Source organism: Micropterus dolomieu, linkage group LG15 (genome assembly GCF_021292245.1).
Source record: "Micropterus dolomieu isolate WLL.071019.BEF.003 ecotype Adirondacks linkage group LG15, ASM2129224v1, whole genome shotgun sequence".
NCBI lineage: Eukaryota > Metazoa > Chordata > Actinopteri > Centrarchiformes > Centrarchidae > Micropterus > Micropterus dolomieu.
The window spans coordinates 448,693-465,890 of NC_060164.1; the positions used below are offsets into that span (position 1 = coordinate 448,693).

The window sequence follows — 17,198 nt, forward strand, 5'->3', positions numbered from 1 at the left end:
AAATGAAAACAAGAAACAGTCAAACACACTAAATAAGCAACACAACACAGCCACGAGAGCTGGAATAATAATTAATTTAAATAAGTAACTGAAAGAAAGGCATCAGGAATAATTCTACCAGGGACAACCTAAATTTGTTTGTGTCTATGTGTGAGACTGTGTGTGTCTGTGTGCGTGTGGGTGAATGTGTCTGTATGTGTGTGTGTGTGTGTACATGTGTGTGCGCATAAGCCTGTTAAAGAATGTAGGTGTTAGTGAGAGTGGGATGCCACGACTGTGCCACACCTACCCCAGCAACAGGCAGGCAAGAACCCCAGTAGCCAATAGGGGTGGGAGAAAGAAAAAAATAAATAAATAAGGCAGAGTTCAGAAGGGCAGAGTGTTTGATCACACATTTGTCTTGCTTCCGCCATGGGCTGAATATTCCAGCTGCATTGGTGTGCTGAGATCGATTTCTGGGTCACAGTCACAAGGAGGGAGTAGCGAGGAGATGAAGAGGCACCTAATAGAGGAATAAGAAGAGCCCGGGATTGTATGTTTGTGTTTTTACAGGCCAAGTTGGTGTGCCAGGGAGTAAACAACCAGAGCTACATCTGTGAGTCGGGTCACTGCTGTGGAGAGACACAGTGCTGCAGCTACTACTATGAACTGTGGTGTGAGTAACCCACCTCTTCTTTATTCACTTCTATTCTTTATTGTTTGAATGGTTCCTCTTCATCTACAACATATATGATAATTAATTACACTTCCAGTATTTAGAGTTTAAACAGCTTGTTGCACTGACCAACGTGCAACAAGCACGATGTAGCTTCATTTTTCAGCCCCGGAGTTTGCTGCTTGCCCCAAAGGACACAGGTGTGTGGTTGAGCGAGCGAGAGAGGCAGAGTGATGGTGAATGCAAGCAGTGAATAAAGGCTGCGGCCTAAGACCAAAGGAAAACGCCTGCATGTTTTTACCCAAGCGGGAACCTCTGGGTCTGAAAAGGGAGGAGAATGCGGAAAGCCCTAATCCTGTATTCTATCGAAGGGCCGGCAAGGGGCGTCTCCTCTGGTCTGGTTCAATTAGAAATAATGGCAAAATGACCCTTCTTCTCACTGATGTAACACTTTCATATTGAGTTTATGGTCTCAGTTGCTTCTTTAATACAGCAGGAGGTTCATTTAGTAAATTATGGCCCAATTTAGAGGAAAATAGACCATTTATAAAGCAGAGTATGCTTTTGGGCGGAACTCTCTTGTGATTGATAAGTCACTACCATGGCAACCTGTCAATCAGGCTTGAGTGACTCGTACCCACAGCACTGTGTAAATTTAACCAGCGCCGTTGAAAAAGCTTATTAGGAGTTGGCTGTTGACTTTCTCTGGTGAGTACATTTAGTTTTAAACCTCTTGTTCGCTAGACAAAGTTATCAGCGCTGTTAAAATGACAGTTAATGTGAATTACAGACGCACCTTGTTAAGCAAGCTAGCCATCTCCACACACGGCCGTTGGCTCCACAGTCTCATCCAAATATGGTCACGTCCGGTGCCGCTGATTGCAAAAAATCAATATTGTGGCGGCCAAACTGCCAAACTCGAGGCTGTCCACAAACCAGCGGGTGACGTCACGATGACTACGTTAACTTCTTTAATACAGTCTGTGTTTTTACCCAACTGCTGTACAAGTGTTGCAATGACAATCAGCTTCACCTACATTGAGGGGAAAGGCCTACTATACCATGTAGTGGAAATACGCCAACACCGTTGTGTCTGCTTCCAGAAAGCCTGCGTGCGGTCTAGCACCACACACTGGGGCAGCAATATGCTGGCAGTGTGTGGTAAAGTGTAAAAAGGCAAAGTCTGCGTATTGACGGCTCTTCTTTACTGCTCTTCTTGACGGCAGTATTGCAGGATCTTTGTGTGAAAGGGTTGGTGTTTGATAAAGGTCAGGAGTGGTACCAGTTAGGCGAGTGGTGTCTAATCTCTCACTCACCATCTGCACTTTTTGCACTGTTTGTGCTCCTGCTTGGCTGCCTTTTAGTGTTTTTCGCTGATATTTAATGTGAAGTTTGGCTTATTTTGTCAATGAAACATATTTTAAATTTTAAAAAGTGTTCATACTCATCAGAAAATATAATTTTATTTGCCAGTACAGAAACTCAAAATTTGACAGTGACATTAAAAATACTTTGCCCCATTTTTTTCAGCATATATATTAAGTGTGTTTTGATACATGTACTATGGGCTCCCTGCAGGGTTCTGGTTGGTGTGGACTCTGATCATTATCCTGACATGCGGCTGTATTTGTCACCACTGGCGCTCCAAGCAGCGATTCCAGCAGCAGCGCCGGCAGAACGAGATCAACCTCATCGCCTACAGAGAGGCTCACAACAACTTTCACCTACCACTCTATCTCAGTAAGGAATCCCAACATGTACCTGTCTGACATTCTGCCGCCTCTGCACAATTCACACAGTTAGTCTCCATCTCTCAGACACATCTGCACATCATAAATGTTTGTAAATAGAATGGGAAGTAAAAGATTCTAGCTTTCTGAGCAACACATTGTCAATCTGAACTGCCATCCACTGAGCTGCTGACAAGTGGAACTCATAGAACCAGTAGAATGTGCACTATTAAGATTGACGCTGATCCAGTATGGGAGTAAATCCATGAATGATATCAATATCATTGTAAATACACAGACTACAAGTCAGAAATATATAATACACTTTGTAAACACACAAAGATCTACAAATACAGAAGATTCAAAATCCACAAACGCATCATGATCCACAAATGTGTGTCAATACTCTGAAAACACATGCAATACAATCTACAAATAGAATGTGACCCACACACGCAGACAATTTTCTATTTATTCAAATTTTCATTTCATTATGTGTATGTGCATTTTTCACTGTTTCAACAATCACAAAGTCTGGTTTGGTCGAAATAAACCCTTAATTAGTTAGATGTGAAAAGGCAGCAACGTTATCCTTCAGGATAAATGCACCTGTCAAAGTAGCTTACGTCACTAACAGCCCAACATGACAACATTATGGAAAGGATCCTTTTCCACTGTTCCAACAATGACAACTCTGGTTTAGTAGAAATAAATCCTTAATTAATGACGTTAGATGAGAAATAAACAGCCGTTGTATTGCTCTCCTCAAAGCCAGTGGCTTCACAGCGAGGGACTCACATACACTAACATGCACACGTAAGCCAGACTGGCTACCAAAACAAAGCACAGAGAAACTCAGACGACAAGACACACAGAAGGAGTGTGACGTTACTCTCTGTTTAGGACTCCACTATATCTTTACAGGGCAACTAGTTGTTTGCTGCTAAATTAATGTTCAGAATGATCTCGTATACAGAACCTTTAAGGCCCTGTTTGGTTTGGCATCGCCTAATATGTCAGAGTTGCTCTCCTCTAACGACCAAACATGCTGCCTGAGGTCCTCAGGCAAAACTCTGCTCCAAAGTCATGGCTAAAAAAGGTGCATTTGCTGTAAGAGCCCCCTGCTCGGGGAGATCAGGCGTGCTGATTGCTGCCACATTTAAAATCACTCCTCAAAACACACTTGTATAAAGCTGCTTCCAAGTCTCGATTCTGGTTTTTCCCTATTTATTCATTCATTTTCCAGGGTCCAGGCTGGCTGTGATGTTGTTCTTTATGTGCTGAAGGACCAGTTTGTCACTTCAGCAGAATGGGGGTGAATCGCTCCGCATTAGCTTTTTACCGTTACATGCTTTCTTCCAGGCTAAATCAACACTTTGTCATAACACCGGTGGTACACAGGATAGTTTACCACCACATGACTTTTTATGTTGACTGTTTTCACTCGACATCATCTGATTCTCTTTGGCCTGACAGGCTTCATCACATAAACCATTATTGTTGTTTTTATCCTTACGTGGAGTTTATGTACGAGTCTATGTTGTGCTGTTGAGCTGGCCGTTTTATGGTGTTAGTGGACTGCATTTAGTTAGCTGCGTTGTTGTCGCTGTAGTCTCAAAGAGACTCGTTAGCACGCAGAGGGCTACATCCTGACTCGGTAGCTGTTCCACGCAACAGAGAAAACAGGCGTGTGCTTCATTTCTGAGTGAAGTTAGAGCCTATTGACAAAAAGGCAGCAAAAATTTGATTTGAGTGAAGTAAAGTGATTTCATTGAAATACAACATGTAGCCCCTTAAGATATGTTATGTTAGATAGCAGATATGTTAGCTAACAGTTGCTTGTACACATCTAGCAGACACAGAGCAACATCATCATTAATTTGGAGTCGTGTTGGTCTCCACCAAGTCCTGAAGAAAATATCTCCCTCTTTAGCTGCCAAATGCTCCACTATGTTCACCAGCTCCTTCACCAGGTTGATGAGTTTGCTTGCTGGAAAACCAAAACAATGAGCTAAAAGAGATCAGTGTGCCTGACTGGGAATGACTGACATACTTGTCTGTATTGTGTTATTCTCCAGGATTCTTACCCACCTATCTGCTTCCGGCCTACGATGAAGTAGCTGACCGCCCAGTCACGCCTCCTCCCCCCTACACCCCTCTTCAGTCAGCACCTCCCCCCACAGACCCCCCTGAGGAATCTCCATGCCCCAACTCGGCTGTTTCCGTCCCTAGTGATGTTGATGCAGCGCTCCATGCTACTCCAGAGGTCATGCAGACCCACCTTGAAAGCGCTTACAACCCCAACAAGGACTCAACGCCGGGCAGGTACCGGCGCTTCACAGGAGATTCTGGGATTGAAGTGTGTGATTGCCAGGAGCTGTGGGATCAGCACGGCTTTTTAGAAAGAGAAGAAGAGGAAGCGGGAGCGGAGCAAATGGAGGAGCCATGTGAGCCCTGTGTTCCCCAGACCTTTGATCACAGTCATATTAGTGATGCAGTCATTCATGAAAACACAGATGGACAACAGAGTGGATACAGAGGCAAAGTCTCGTAGGTAATCCAGAATAATGTCTTAATATCTGCAGTCCTGGAAAAAAAACTGCAGCAGATGCATTTTTATACCTTTGGAGCTCAGGGTTTTGGTCTGTTTGTACATGTGTAACTATGTGTAACTGTGTGTGACGGGCCTGGAGACAAATGAAAGGTATGACTAAATACTTCAACAATGTACAAAAATTGAAAGCTACTATTATGAAGCAGAAAGTATGTTTTTAGCCAAATTCCTCGCCTCGTCATTTTCAAGTTAAAATTTAGACAGTTGCTACTCATGTTGATGAGCTGTCTGCTTTGAAAATTTCTCCTGTCATGAGGCAGCACTGATATTTGTGTTTTTTCATGTTTACTTACACCGTGTCCTAACTGAATATGACACGAGCGAGTTTGATTGCACTGTTGGAAAGCCCTAACTGGACGCGAGAGACGTGGTGTGCCTTTGTATTTCTTCCTGTCACTCGCGTTCCCGTCGCGCTGCATGGGCGAGAAATGGTTGCTCAATGAAGTTGAAATGAGTTATCTATGCAGTGGTGGCAGCTGGCTGGAGGGTGATTGCCATGAATCTGAAGGAACGCAGCATGTTCAATGTGTCACGCTCTCCCAGCGACAATGACACCCCCAGATACAGCTGGTAGCAACGTCTCACACTCAGGTACAAAACACAGGTGAGCTGGCATTCACCTTTTATAGTGAAGTGAAATTAATGTCACAGAGCGGTGACAAGATTTGTGGCAAAGGGGTTGGAATCAGAACCCAAATTCGATATGAACCGGATTTGATAAATAGAATCGGATACAGAATCAGAATTGATCCAACTGAATTTAGATACCAACCCCAAATAGAGACACTGTTTCTAAACCACATCAAACATATGTTTGACATTTTTGTACTGTCATTTGTTCTTGGTTCATTCTTATATGCTGATATTGATAAACTGAATCAGTAATGAGCTTAAATCAGCCTGCTGAGCTAGTGGTAGCTATCTCTTTAATATCTCAGGTTGTAGTTGTCCATGTAGGGCTTTGTAGAAAATCAATGAGCACGACAGCTTTAGCATCACTATGATGAAGTAACTTGAGTTATCAGTTATCTTGCTGTATTACCCAAAAACAGACAATCCCATGTGTTTTTTGTATCCATAACAGTTCCTGAATGATTTATGTCATTATCATGAGCATGACCATGTGACTTGTTGAGGAGTTGTTTAAGCTCGAGTTCAACTCTGAACTGCAGCTGAGCTGATGACAGAGCCATTGCAAAGATGCATTTTGTAACCTTTAAGAACAATTGTCTTATGATTGGAAGTTATTATCATATTGATTCTGACCATTTAAACATGCTTGCTCTGATCAAAAGTATTTAAAATCAAGTCAATTCAAGAAATGCACTGGGTGTGAACTTACAGGGCTGTCACTTTGTCTGAGTGACAAACTACAGGATCACTCGGAGTGCAAACCAAAGCCAAAGCCTTCCAGCAGCTAGCTGGAAGCAGTCTGTGCAATAAAGCAGATTACACTGTTTAACACTATTGCAGTAAGGCATTCCCCTTCTATACTGAGAATAACTCATATCAGGGTTGATATATCCATCTAGAAAAACAGTGAAACAGGTGAAATAGGGAACTTACTGAATTTTGACAAGAGCTAATTGAAAAAGATGTCGGAACAACAAAGGCGGTGTCATCTCTGTGGAGGGTTGTTTTCCAAATTTTAGAAAAAACACCAGTTAGTCAAGTGTGACACTACTTCCTGCCCTTCCAGAGCACCGGCTTTGTTCTTAACAGTCTTTTGGTATCGTCAACCAGGACAGGTGTGAACTGACGAGCCAATCAACATTTTTGAAAAACAAAGTATGAAGACAGTAAATGTGCCTACATTCCTAGTGAGGGAAAACGAGTACATGCAGAATGTTGCAAGAAAACTCCTATTGTGCTGAAATGTTCTTTATAAAGTCTTTAAAAACCACGAGCATGTTTGTACACTGCTCCAGTTCTCACCCAGGATGGGTTCTTTAGTAAATGATGAGTTTTCAGCGCCCTGTTGATGATCATTAGACCTTGCTTGAGTCTTCAGCCACCTGTCACACTGATGTTACATGAGGCATTCTTTTCTGATACCATAGTGCCATAATGTGTAGCCTTTGAGTAGAGAATATTTAGGTGAACTTAATTAAAGCTGTGGAGTCTCTTTGTCTAAGAGTTGATATCTGAGTAACCCTTCAGTGTACTCAATGATACATTCTTTGTCATTTAATTAATGCCATATTATGCAGGATTTGTGTTCCTTGTAGTTTGCCAAAAGGTTCTGCACACACTTACACACATATCTTAAAATCTTACCATCCGTGTGTTTATTCTTCTAGGACACACTACGGGTTTGTGTTGGATGTAATCCATAAGTGTGTGTATACACAGGGAATGAGTGACCGTGGTGCAGCCCTTTATACACTCCGTGTAGACATGTCTGGCTGTTGGGAGGCTGACAATAAAACCCAAACCTTACACTGCACTGGGGGAACTTTCTCCAGTTGAGTCAGTCGAGCACTTTTCCACATATGTAGCATTGAATAGTGGTGTGGAGCACCAGGTGCTTCACTATATGTAGATTTGTATGCTCTTTATTAAATATTTTTCTGTCCATTTTGTATAAATATGGTTATTAAAAGTTATGGAGAACACATGGCCACATTGTCTTTTTTCTGTGAGACTTAAAATGATGAAATATGATGATTTAATACAAATGTAATTTTTTAAAAGATACAAGAAAATGATATATCATTACTATATACTACATTTGTGGCTTTCCTGATGAAGACCCTGCAGGTCGAAACGTTGCACTAATAAAAACTAAATAAAAGGAGCTTTGAAACTGTGTGTGTGGACAGCCTCTGCTTTTCCTTTGTTGTTTTTTTGTCCTATACCCATCTAGGCCTGGATGTGCATTCTATTGATTTTTTGTTTTTTTTTGCTTTACCTGGAACATCACAGCCAACTGCTTCAACCAGATTGTGACTTGGGTATAGGTGCTCAGCACAGTCCACCACCACATTCAGACAGGTTCTCAACCTGAATCACTGGCAGAGTGGAATAGGTTTAACACTCAGTATTAGTGTCAAATCTTCTGTCAAGAGATCCCTTTTATTCATTTCCTCATGGACCCATTGTTAGTCAGACATGTTCCTAGATACAGTATCTCACAAAAGTGAGTACACCCCTCATATTTTTGTAAATATTTGATTATATCTTTTAAGCATTTAATTACTGAATCGTTACAGGGATTAGAATAGACTATAGATTTTTACTGATGGATCAAAGTTTCCACGAACAGATGCAACAGGGTCTGCGGTTGTGGTTCTCAGTTACCAGGTGGAAATTGCCAAAAGAACATCAAATTATTTGAATGTATAGACTGATGAGCTGTTTGCTCTGCTGATGGCATTAAAGTGGGCTGAACAGGTGAGATCAACCAAATGTCTGTATCAGCACTCACAAGCAAGGGAGAAATATCACACTCATGTGGGTCCCAGCGCATTCAGGTATCTCAGGAAATGAAGAAGCGATCAAAAAAGGAATTGTGGAAATTGATATTAGACTTTCAAAATTAGAGGAGAAACCCACTGTGGAGAAAAATACACTGGCAACAGCATTGGCATGCATGACACAGCAAAAGGAGGACATCTACTCTCAACCCCAAAATATTGAGGCCATGGTAAGAAGCAGGGGACCTAACGGGAAAGAACACGTAAAAATAAGCAAACTGAGACACAGCAACCTAAACAGTACACTTTTCATTATGGGAAACATCCAGCACGTCGTCAGATCAGTGTTATGACAAAGAGACAGCAGAGCTATAAGATACAGAGGCAGAGTAACGTTAGGAGCTGAACAGTGCCTGTGTGGTTGAGCTGCTGGACTAATTGTAAAACACTGAGGGAGAATATATCCAGGAGGAGGCAGTAATGTCACGTTAAGGGTACTAACTAGTGTAAAACCAAAGAAGAAGAAGAAGAAGAAGCAGAAGAAGGGGACACTTAAAGACGGTGAGTGGTGTTGTGTCTTTTTCAAGTGTCAGTGTTATTTTTTTTATTTTTTACGAGTGCTGTAAAGCGTGTTTTAACTCAAATATATAGCTGCCTGTCAGCGCGTTGTTCTCAGACAGTTTATCAGGGTGCATCACTTTAATCCTGTAATGTCCAGTGTTGGAAACCACACGGTAACAATATCAACATCTCTGGGATGTTAACTTAGCCGTTAAGTTAGCTGGTTAAGTTAACATCCGGGCTGTCTGAGAGAGGTCGCCTAGCCAGATGATGGAGCAGTTACTGTTATCTTTCCAGTCCACAGAGCTAACTTTAGCTTTAGACTCGACGTTTCTTTTCTTGTTGGCCTTGTGTCAAAGTCTGTTTGCAAATCTGGCCTGAGTTTGATATGGCCCAGCTGAGACGAAGAGCATTGTTAACCCGTCTGAGTTCATTAGTAACTTCGCTTTAAAGTCTAACGTTAATAAGTAACGTTATTCTCACCAAAGCGTAGTTTTACATTAATTTCTGCTGGCTGTAAATGCTGTAGCTGTAGCTGTATTTACCCAAGAAGCCTCATAAACAAAGAGTAAATAACAGAGTGGCACCCGCTGTCTGTGTGAGTGTGTGTTGTGGCTTTAATAACAGGGTGCCCTTTTCTCACCAGCGACACTTTTAACGGTTCGAGATGACGACTTCATGGAGCGACCGTCTGCAGAACTATGCCGACCTACCAGCCAACATGGACGGCGTGGCCATGAAGAAGTACCGACGTGAAGCTCACCACAGGTACGTGTCTGTCACACCGCAGCAGAAAGCGCTGCTGGAGTCCTCCACAGGGACCAGTCCTGTTAGTTGGGTGTGTGTTTGTTTGTTCACTGTTGGGCATTTGCACAGCATCGGTAAATGCTGCTGACCTGTGATTAAAAACATGTTCACACATTTCAGCAGCTTTTAAATGCAGATGTTTATTTGTGTGCAGAAATGCGTTGAGTTTTAGAGACATGGACTCAGGCTTTGTTCATGGATAAATGAGTAACTAACTGTTGGCTGGCTGTTGACATCTGACATTAACCTGGATTTTCAGTAATTATATAAACAAACAAACAAACCCTCAAAATTAATCAAATCTATCAGCTTCTAAAAGTTTACCCCTGCCATGAACCCATTTTTAGACATGGCTGCTGCTTTCCTTTCAGGCAACAACAGAGCAGCGTTCTTCTCATGGGTTTCCTAACTTGCAACGCTTGGTTACAACATACAAGTTTAGTTGAATACCATTTAAATTTTTACTATAAAAAGTTACAAAATATGCAAGATAAAATGCACAACTAACATTTCCTGACTCCTGGATATGTTAAAAATACCTCTACCCCAAACTAATTCTCCCAACAGTTTTAATATCCATAAGCCGTCCTTCCCAGCCGTCCTTAAAGAGTAACTTAACACCAGGCTAGAAAGCAGTGTGGACTGCCCTCTGCTTGGGGGGGGCATACCAGAATTCTATAGATTGGCCATTGTAACATTATTTGCATATAATTTCAATAATCAGTATAAAATCTAAGAATGAATGGATCAAAATGTTAGGATAGGTAATAATAAACATCAGGACACGATACATTAACTTGTAAAAATATCACTAATATGCACTTCAGTGCATAGTAAAAACCTTTCTGGACACACATGAAATGCATAAATATCCCAAAATGGCCAGAACAGTCAATATGACCGTCACAAGAAAAGAAAATGAAAATTTGCTAAACTGCAAGAACTGATTTTGGGGGCAAAAACCACGCATCATTGACACTTGTGGATCAATTAGGCACAGTCAACACAGGTAATCTACCTTCCACGTGCTGCTCCCACACTCTACCTTGTGACATTGATCACAAATGTCCTGTTTGGTTTTAGACTGAAAGCTTTCTTTTCTCCTTGGATTTAGTCGAACCTAAAGCTAGGTATTCTCTTTAAAATAGCAAAGAGTTGGTAGGAAACAGTGACACATCTTCAAGAGCGGGATAAAGGAGTAATATATGATATGATACACCGTCTATAATGCATACGATCAATATGACTTCAAGGTAGAAATACTCGGCACTCTTTTGTGTTTTGTAATTTTAATAATAATAGGTTTTAATAGCCTGCTTGGAATAACGGGCTTGACGTGACAAAATGCAGCTTCTATTTTTAGGCTCTCTGCTCTGCAGGCAGCTGTGCGCTAGAACAGGAAGGATTTACACCATTGCAACAGGAAACAGAACTAGGACTCAGTGCCTGACTGAAGGCTACAAAGAAGTACAAATTATTATTGTCAAATAAAAGAGAATTAGTTTGAAGTAATTACAATTATCTTTAAGCTGCTATTTGGTTGAGCGTCTTCTGAGAAAAGTATGTTGAGCATATTAGTACTAGGAGTATTGGGCATGGAACTTCAATACTATTTTGTACCAACCGCACTGTGTCCATAGCCCCGGCTATGAAAGTCAAGTAGTTGTGGCTGATCAAATGTCTGGTCAAATTCCTAATCTTCTTGGCGTATTCTTCACTTGGAACTTGGAACTGTAGATGTTAGACATATTTACGAGCACTTTTAGGACCACTTGCCCACATAGAGCTTGACACTTGAAGAACAGAACAAGCAAATAAGTGGACTTTGAGTGGAGACAGTTTTGTTGACTGCTGTTTCCCAGCAGAAGTTTAAAAGCAACTTCAGCTTGAATTCAAATGTACAGAGCGCAGTAGCTTCTTCCTTGTGTTCCCTTTTTTTTCCCCACAGTTCCCCTTTTTCAGGATTTGACCAATCCTCCTTTTCACTTCAAAGAACCTGGGAAGCTGAATGAGAAGTGTGATATCATATTAGCCTGGCTTAGTTACTTTGCACACAAAGAATGGAGCCCTGGTCCCATGAAATCTATTGAAAAGTGCGCTGGAATGTCTCATGGGTCAATGTTGACTTTTGAATGTGTGAGACAATATAATATAGATGGCAGGTACTGGAGATAGATGTTGGGTATGGTTTGGATATCGTTTTTATTATTAATTTTATGCATTCTGCTTGCTATTCTACTTCTCAAAACCGGATGTTATCAAATCTCAGTTTTGATTCCAAACCCTTCCCCAGAAATGGGATTGGCACCGCTCGGTGAAATTCATCCTTTCTTCCTCGCTCATCATCCCCTTCATAGCTAAAGCGAAAGGAGTCTCTGTACTAGAGGGGCGTCTCTGGGGAAGCATATCTAAGAAAAATATGTAGACTAGGGCTTTATAATAGTTTCTGTGTTGCACGCTTTGTTGAAGTACTGTCAGAAATGGCGTGACGTTAGATCGGCGTGGCAGGTCCTGGCAGATAAGTAACACTTTTATAGACTGTAAAATGCTCGCTGCAGTTCAGTCTGGAGCGCCACTGAAATATGCAGAAAGTTTGGAACCGATGAGCAGAATGAAAATGTGTCTTATCGAATCCATGGTTCTTGGAAATTTGGTAACGGGGTCCTCAGTTTCAATAGACTGTAGGTTATTCACTGACAAAGACCTGAGCCATGTAGCATGATATCAGAGGTAAAACCAGCAGCCATGAGTTCAGTGGTAATACTACATGTATTCTTTATTACAAAGCTTTCCAAGGGATCTGGCTCAAAACCATCCTGCAATGAGGTATGCCGTCCTTTTATTGTTGAAACAAACTGCAGCTACTGACTAAATCACGTTTTTGATGTCCATGATGTGAACTGATTCTCCATCCAGTGCTCATGGAACTCCATCCATACTGACACTGATTGTGAGTTGGGTTTCTCGGTGTGGAGACGGCAGGTGGTGGTCATTGTGATTTCTCAGTGTGAGCTCCTTCTTTTGCATTTCTCCCGTTCCCGCATCTTTCCTTTAATCCTCATCCGTGACAGTCAACCTGATATCATCTCTCACACCATCTGAATAGAAACCCAAGGCCAGTGTGCAGTCTGAGCGGAGTCACAGATGATGTGTTTGCATTGTACGGTCTGTATTTCTGCAGAGAAGCAAGAATGTGCCATTCAGCAAACATTTGTGTACAAGTCTGTTTTTTTTGTGAGCTGTTGATGTGAGTCACTGCTGGGCAGCACTTCATGAAATGGACAGATGAAGATTAAAACAGGGACTGGAAAACGCACGTACAGGGAGTGCTGCCTGTTGTTATTGCAGGTTGTCTGAAAGGACTAAAATCTATAAAATGATAGTCACAGTCAGGAGGTCTGTTATCAGAACTGGACTTTGTCTAGAGCTGACATTCATTGATTTTTAGATCAGTCGATCAACAGACAACTAACTGTCAGCTATTTTAATAATTGATCGAAGGTTTAAGCCTTACATTAAACAGTCAGGCCAAACATTCTTCTCCATTGTGAGGCTGTTTTATATCATTGTAACCTCTGACAATTGATTAAGCAATGAATCTGCAGATTGGGTCTTTAGTTGCACCCCTTGTCAACAACTATGATGATTGTTGTTTGCTTTAATTCTGTCTTTGTAGTTTATCATGTCCACCTAGCGAAAACTAATGCAATCTAATTCAACTGTCCTGTAGCGAAGGTCAGAATCACTGAAGGCAGGATGTATTGACTGTGGTATTTAGATGACATTTGTTGTAGCTAGCTGTACCTAATAAACTGGCAACTGTGTGTGTATTTCCTAATTTGAATGAAATCATTTTGTAGATTTTACACTGTGTGTCTGGTCTTATTTTGATGCGGATGTATAGAATGAGAACGACTGTACTGCTGGTGTAAAAAAACAGACACAGCGATGAATGTGGGGCTACACAGAAAGCTACAGTGATACCGTTCCTGTCTCGGTGTAGCACAAATGAGAACCTAATGTTGAGGTCAGACATGCAACATCCTGATTTTGTGTAATAGATGGCTTGTTGAAATTTTCAGAGAAATTTCTTGGGACAATTCTTGAAACGTGTTGAAATAGCATCGGTCAACATGTAATCGCAAGAAATCAGATAAGCTCACCATTTGAGGGGAAACGGCAGGCTGTGGGCAGGGCTAAGAGGTTTTTATCTCAGATGCACTGGTCACTGTGTAAATAACCAGTAGGACTGCATGTCTGTTGTGCTTGTTAAGTTTTATTTAAATGACTCATGGCAGTTCCCTCAAACACAGCCTGCAATGCATCACCACCTGACCTCCAGGAAGTGTTGCTCAGTCAGTGCTGCTCTGTAGTTGTTCCTCCTCATCTCTACACTGTGAATTAGAAGAGTATTGTAAGAAGTCTAAGATGTGCAGCATTTAATTTGAACTGCCAGCTGCCATGCATTGATTAACCGTACATTGTCCTCCCCTTCCAGAGTGTTTGTCAACCGAAGCTTGGCCATGGAGAAGATCAAGTGTTTTGGTTTTGATATGGATTACACTCTGGCAGGTAAGTGCAGTTTGAGCCTTGCGGCATCAGCCTTAAAAAAAGACAGAGGTCAAACTGTAGTGGCTAGAGCCTACACCATCTGCACGTAGACATCTGAATGTCCTGGCACTGGCTGTCTCACTGATGCATAAAGTGGGATCTGAAATGGCAGTGAGTGAAATAGGACACACTTTATACATCCCACCTTTCCCATCCTGCTTGATTCTTTTTTGTCGCACACGAGTCCTCACTTACTGATCACACGTTGGCTACTGGATATTTGTGAATTAAAGCAGAAACACCTGATGTGGCGACATTTTCTAAAACTTTCAATTTTTTCACACAGTTGTTTTAAAAGACGATGACAGTGGCATGGCACTTGCCAGTTTTACCAACAGCCAATGTTTTCTGCACCATAATCAAATTCGGACACTGTAACCCAAGCCGCTGCCGCCCAGCTGTGAGTGGGGATATTCCTGGCCTGCGGGCAGTCAAGACAGTAATTCCACACACCGTGGCCACAGGGTGTGAACGAGGTTTAGAGCCGTGCTGGGTTTTTAACAGCTGATACTAGGATTTGCCAATATCCATCATCTGTAAATCAAAGATTTTTACGTTTCATAAACCAAGAACTAGTTTTCAGTGGTCACGTGCTTGTGGACAGCTGCATCCATGAGCTAACAGATGATTAGAGAACCAGTTTTTGCAATTTTAATGTGCAATTAAAGGATCTGCTTTTACAGTTGCATTTCCAAGCAGACCTGAAAGTTATGAATAATTAAGATTGTTTTAGGGGTGGTTGTGTTTGGGTAGTTGCCCTAGGAAGTGCTGTGTATGGAAGACATTGCTGCAGGTAATATTATTTCAGGTAAACTCTGTATAGCGGTGGATCAGTGTTTCCTGGTGCACTGCCTTCATCAGGGTGATCTGTGCAAGCCTGTCTTCCTGTCCGTCTGTCTAGTGTATAAGTCCCCTGAGTATGAGTCGCTGGGCTTCGACTTGACAGTGGAGCGTCTGGTGTCCATCGGATATCCACAAGAGCTGCTAAACTTTGTCTACGACCCCTCCTTCCCCACCAGGTTCACAAAACCCTGTGTTCTTTAAATCTATTTGAATGCTGACTTGATATTTGAATACCACTGCTACAAATTCTCTAACTCAAGTGTGCTTTCTCACTGATTTTTCTGTCCTCACTCCGTCTCCACTGTTATCAGAGGTCTGGTGTTTGACACAATGTATGGCAACCTGCTCAAAGTGGATGCTTATGGGAACATTCTGGTGTGTGTGCACGGATTCAACTTCTTGAGGGGGTGAGGTCCACCTACACTGCTCCCACTGAGCTGTCAACACAATCCACCACATCTGTAACATCAGTTGTCCGCATTGTTAGAGCCGCCCTCCATCCCACGTACAACACCATCATTTAAATGAATCATAAACAAGACAGCGTGCTAGCAGCTGTATTTTGAGCTAAATGCTAACGTCAACATGCTAACATGCTCACAATGACAGTGCTTTACATGCTGATGTTAAACAGGTGTAACATTTATACCATGTTCACCATCTTAGTTTAGCATGCTAACATTAGCTAAAAGCAATAAACACAAAGTACAGCTAAGGCTGATGGGATAGTTATTCGTTTTGCAGGTGTTTGGTCATAAAGAAGGTTTGGACACAGAATCAAAATTGACAGTGGAGCTACAGGTGCTGGTCATATAATTAGAATATCATCCAAAAGTTGATTTATTTCAGTAAGTCCATTCAAAAAGTGAAACTTGTATAATGTATATATTCATTCCACACAGACTGATATATTTCAAGTGTTCATTCCTTTTAATTTTGATGATTATAACTGACAACTAATGAAAACCCCAAAATCAGTATCTCAGAAAATTAGAATATTGTGAAAAGGTTCAGTATTGAAGACACCTGGTGCCACACTCTAATCAGCTAATTAACTCAAAACACCTGCAAAGGCCTTTAAATGGTCTCTCAGTCTAGTTCTGTAGGCTACACAATCATGGGGAAGACTGCTGACTTGACAGCTTACCAAAAGACGACCATTGACACCTTGCACAAGGAGTGCAAGACACAAAAGGTCATTGCTAAAGAGGCTGGCTGTTCACAGAGCTCTGTGTCCAAGCACATTAATAGAGAGGCGAAGGGAAGGAAAAGATGTGGTAGAAAAAAAGTGTACAATCAATAGGGATAACCGCACCCTGGAGAGGATTGTGAAACAAAACCCATTCAAAAATGTGGGGGAGATTCACAAAGAGTGGACTGCAGCTGGAGTCAGTGCTTCAAGAACCACCACGCACAGACGTATGCAAGACATGGTTTTCAGCTGTCGCATTCCTTGTGTCAAGCCACTTTTGAACATGACACAGCGTCAGAAGCTTCTCGCCTGGGCTAAAGACAAAAAGGACTGGACTGCTGCTGAGTGGTCCAAAGTTATGTTCTCTGATGAAAGTAAATTTTGCATTTCCTTTGGAAATCAAGGTCCCAGAGTCTGGAGGAAGAGAGGAGAGGCACAGAATCCACGTTGCTTGAAGTCCAGTGTAGAGTTTCCACAGTCAGTGATGGTTTGGGGTGCCATGTCATCTGCTGGTGTTGGTCCACTGTGTTTTCTGAGGTCCAAGGTCAACGCAGCCGTCTACCAGGAAGTTTAAGAGCACTTCATGCTTCCTGCTGCTCACCAACTTTATGGAGATGCAGATTTCATTTTCCAACAGGACTTGGCACCTGCACACAGTGCCAAAGCTACCAGTACCTGGTTTAAGGACCATGGTATCCCTGTTCTTAATTGGCCAGCAAACTCGCCTGACCTTAACCCTATAGAAAATCTATGGGCTATTGTGAAGAGG

General features: G+C 41.9%; 2 protein-coding genes across 4 annotated transcripts in view; both read left to right on the forward strand.

Annotated features, from left to right (window-relative positions):
* Positions 1-363: 363 nt before the first annotated feature.
* Positions 364-7,614, forward strand: wbp1la (WW domain binding protein 1-like a). The gene is made up of 3 exons (XM_046071064.1): positions 364-655; positions 2,234-2,395; positions 4,464-7,614. Exons 1-3 carry the CDS (start codon positions 535-537, stop codon positions 4,937-4,939), a joined length of 759 nt encoding a protein of 252 aa, XP_045927020.1. The 5' UTR covers positions 364-534; the 3' UTR covers positions 4,940-7,614.
* Positions 7,615-8,816: 1,202 nt separating this feature from the next.
* Positions 8,817-17,198, forward strand: part of nt5c2a (5'-nucleotidase, cytosolic IIa) — a 21,925-nt gene continuing 13,543 nt past the window's right edge. Inside the window, exons 1-5 of one of the 3 annotated variants that reach the window (XM_046070424.1) lie at positions 8,817-8,976; positions 9,623-9,744; positions 14,282-14,355; positions 15,296-15,413; positions 15,549-15,644. In XM_046070424.1, coding sequence (XP_045926380.1) covers positions 9,644-9,744; positions 14,282-14,355; positions 15,296-15,413; positions 15,549-15,644 — 389 coding nt within the window. In that variant the 5' untranslated portion in view covers positions 8,817-8,976; positions 9,623-9,643. Of the gene's footprint in view, positions 8,977-9,280; positions 9,545-9,622; positions 9,745-14,281; positions 14,356-15,295; positions 15,414-15,548; positions 15,645-17,198 lie in introns of those variants that run through there. The other 2 variants (XM_046070425.1, XM_046070426.1) reach the window with 2 other exon arrangements.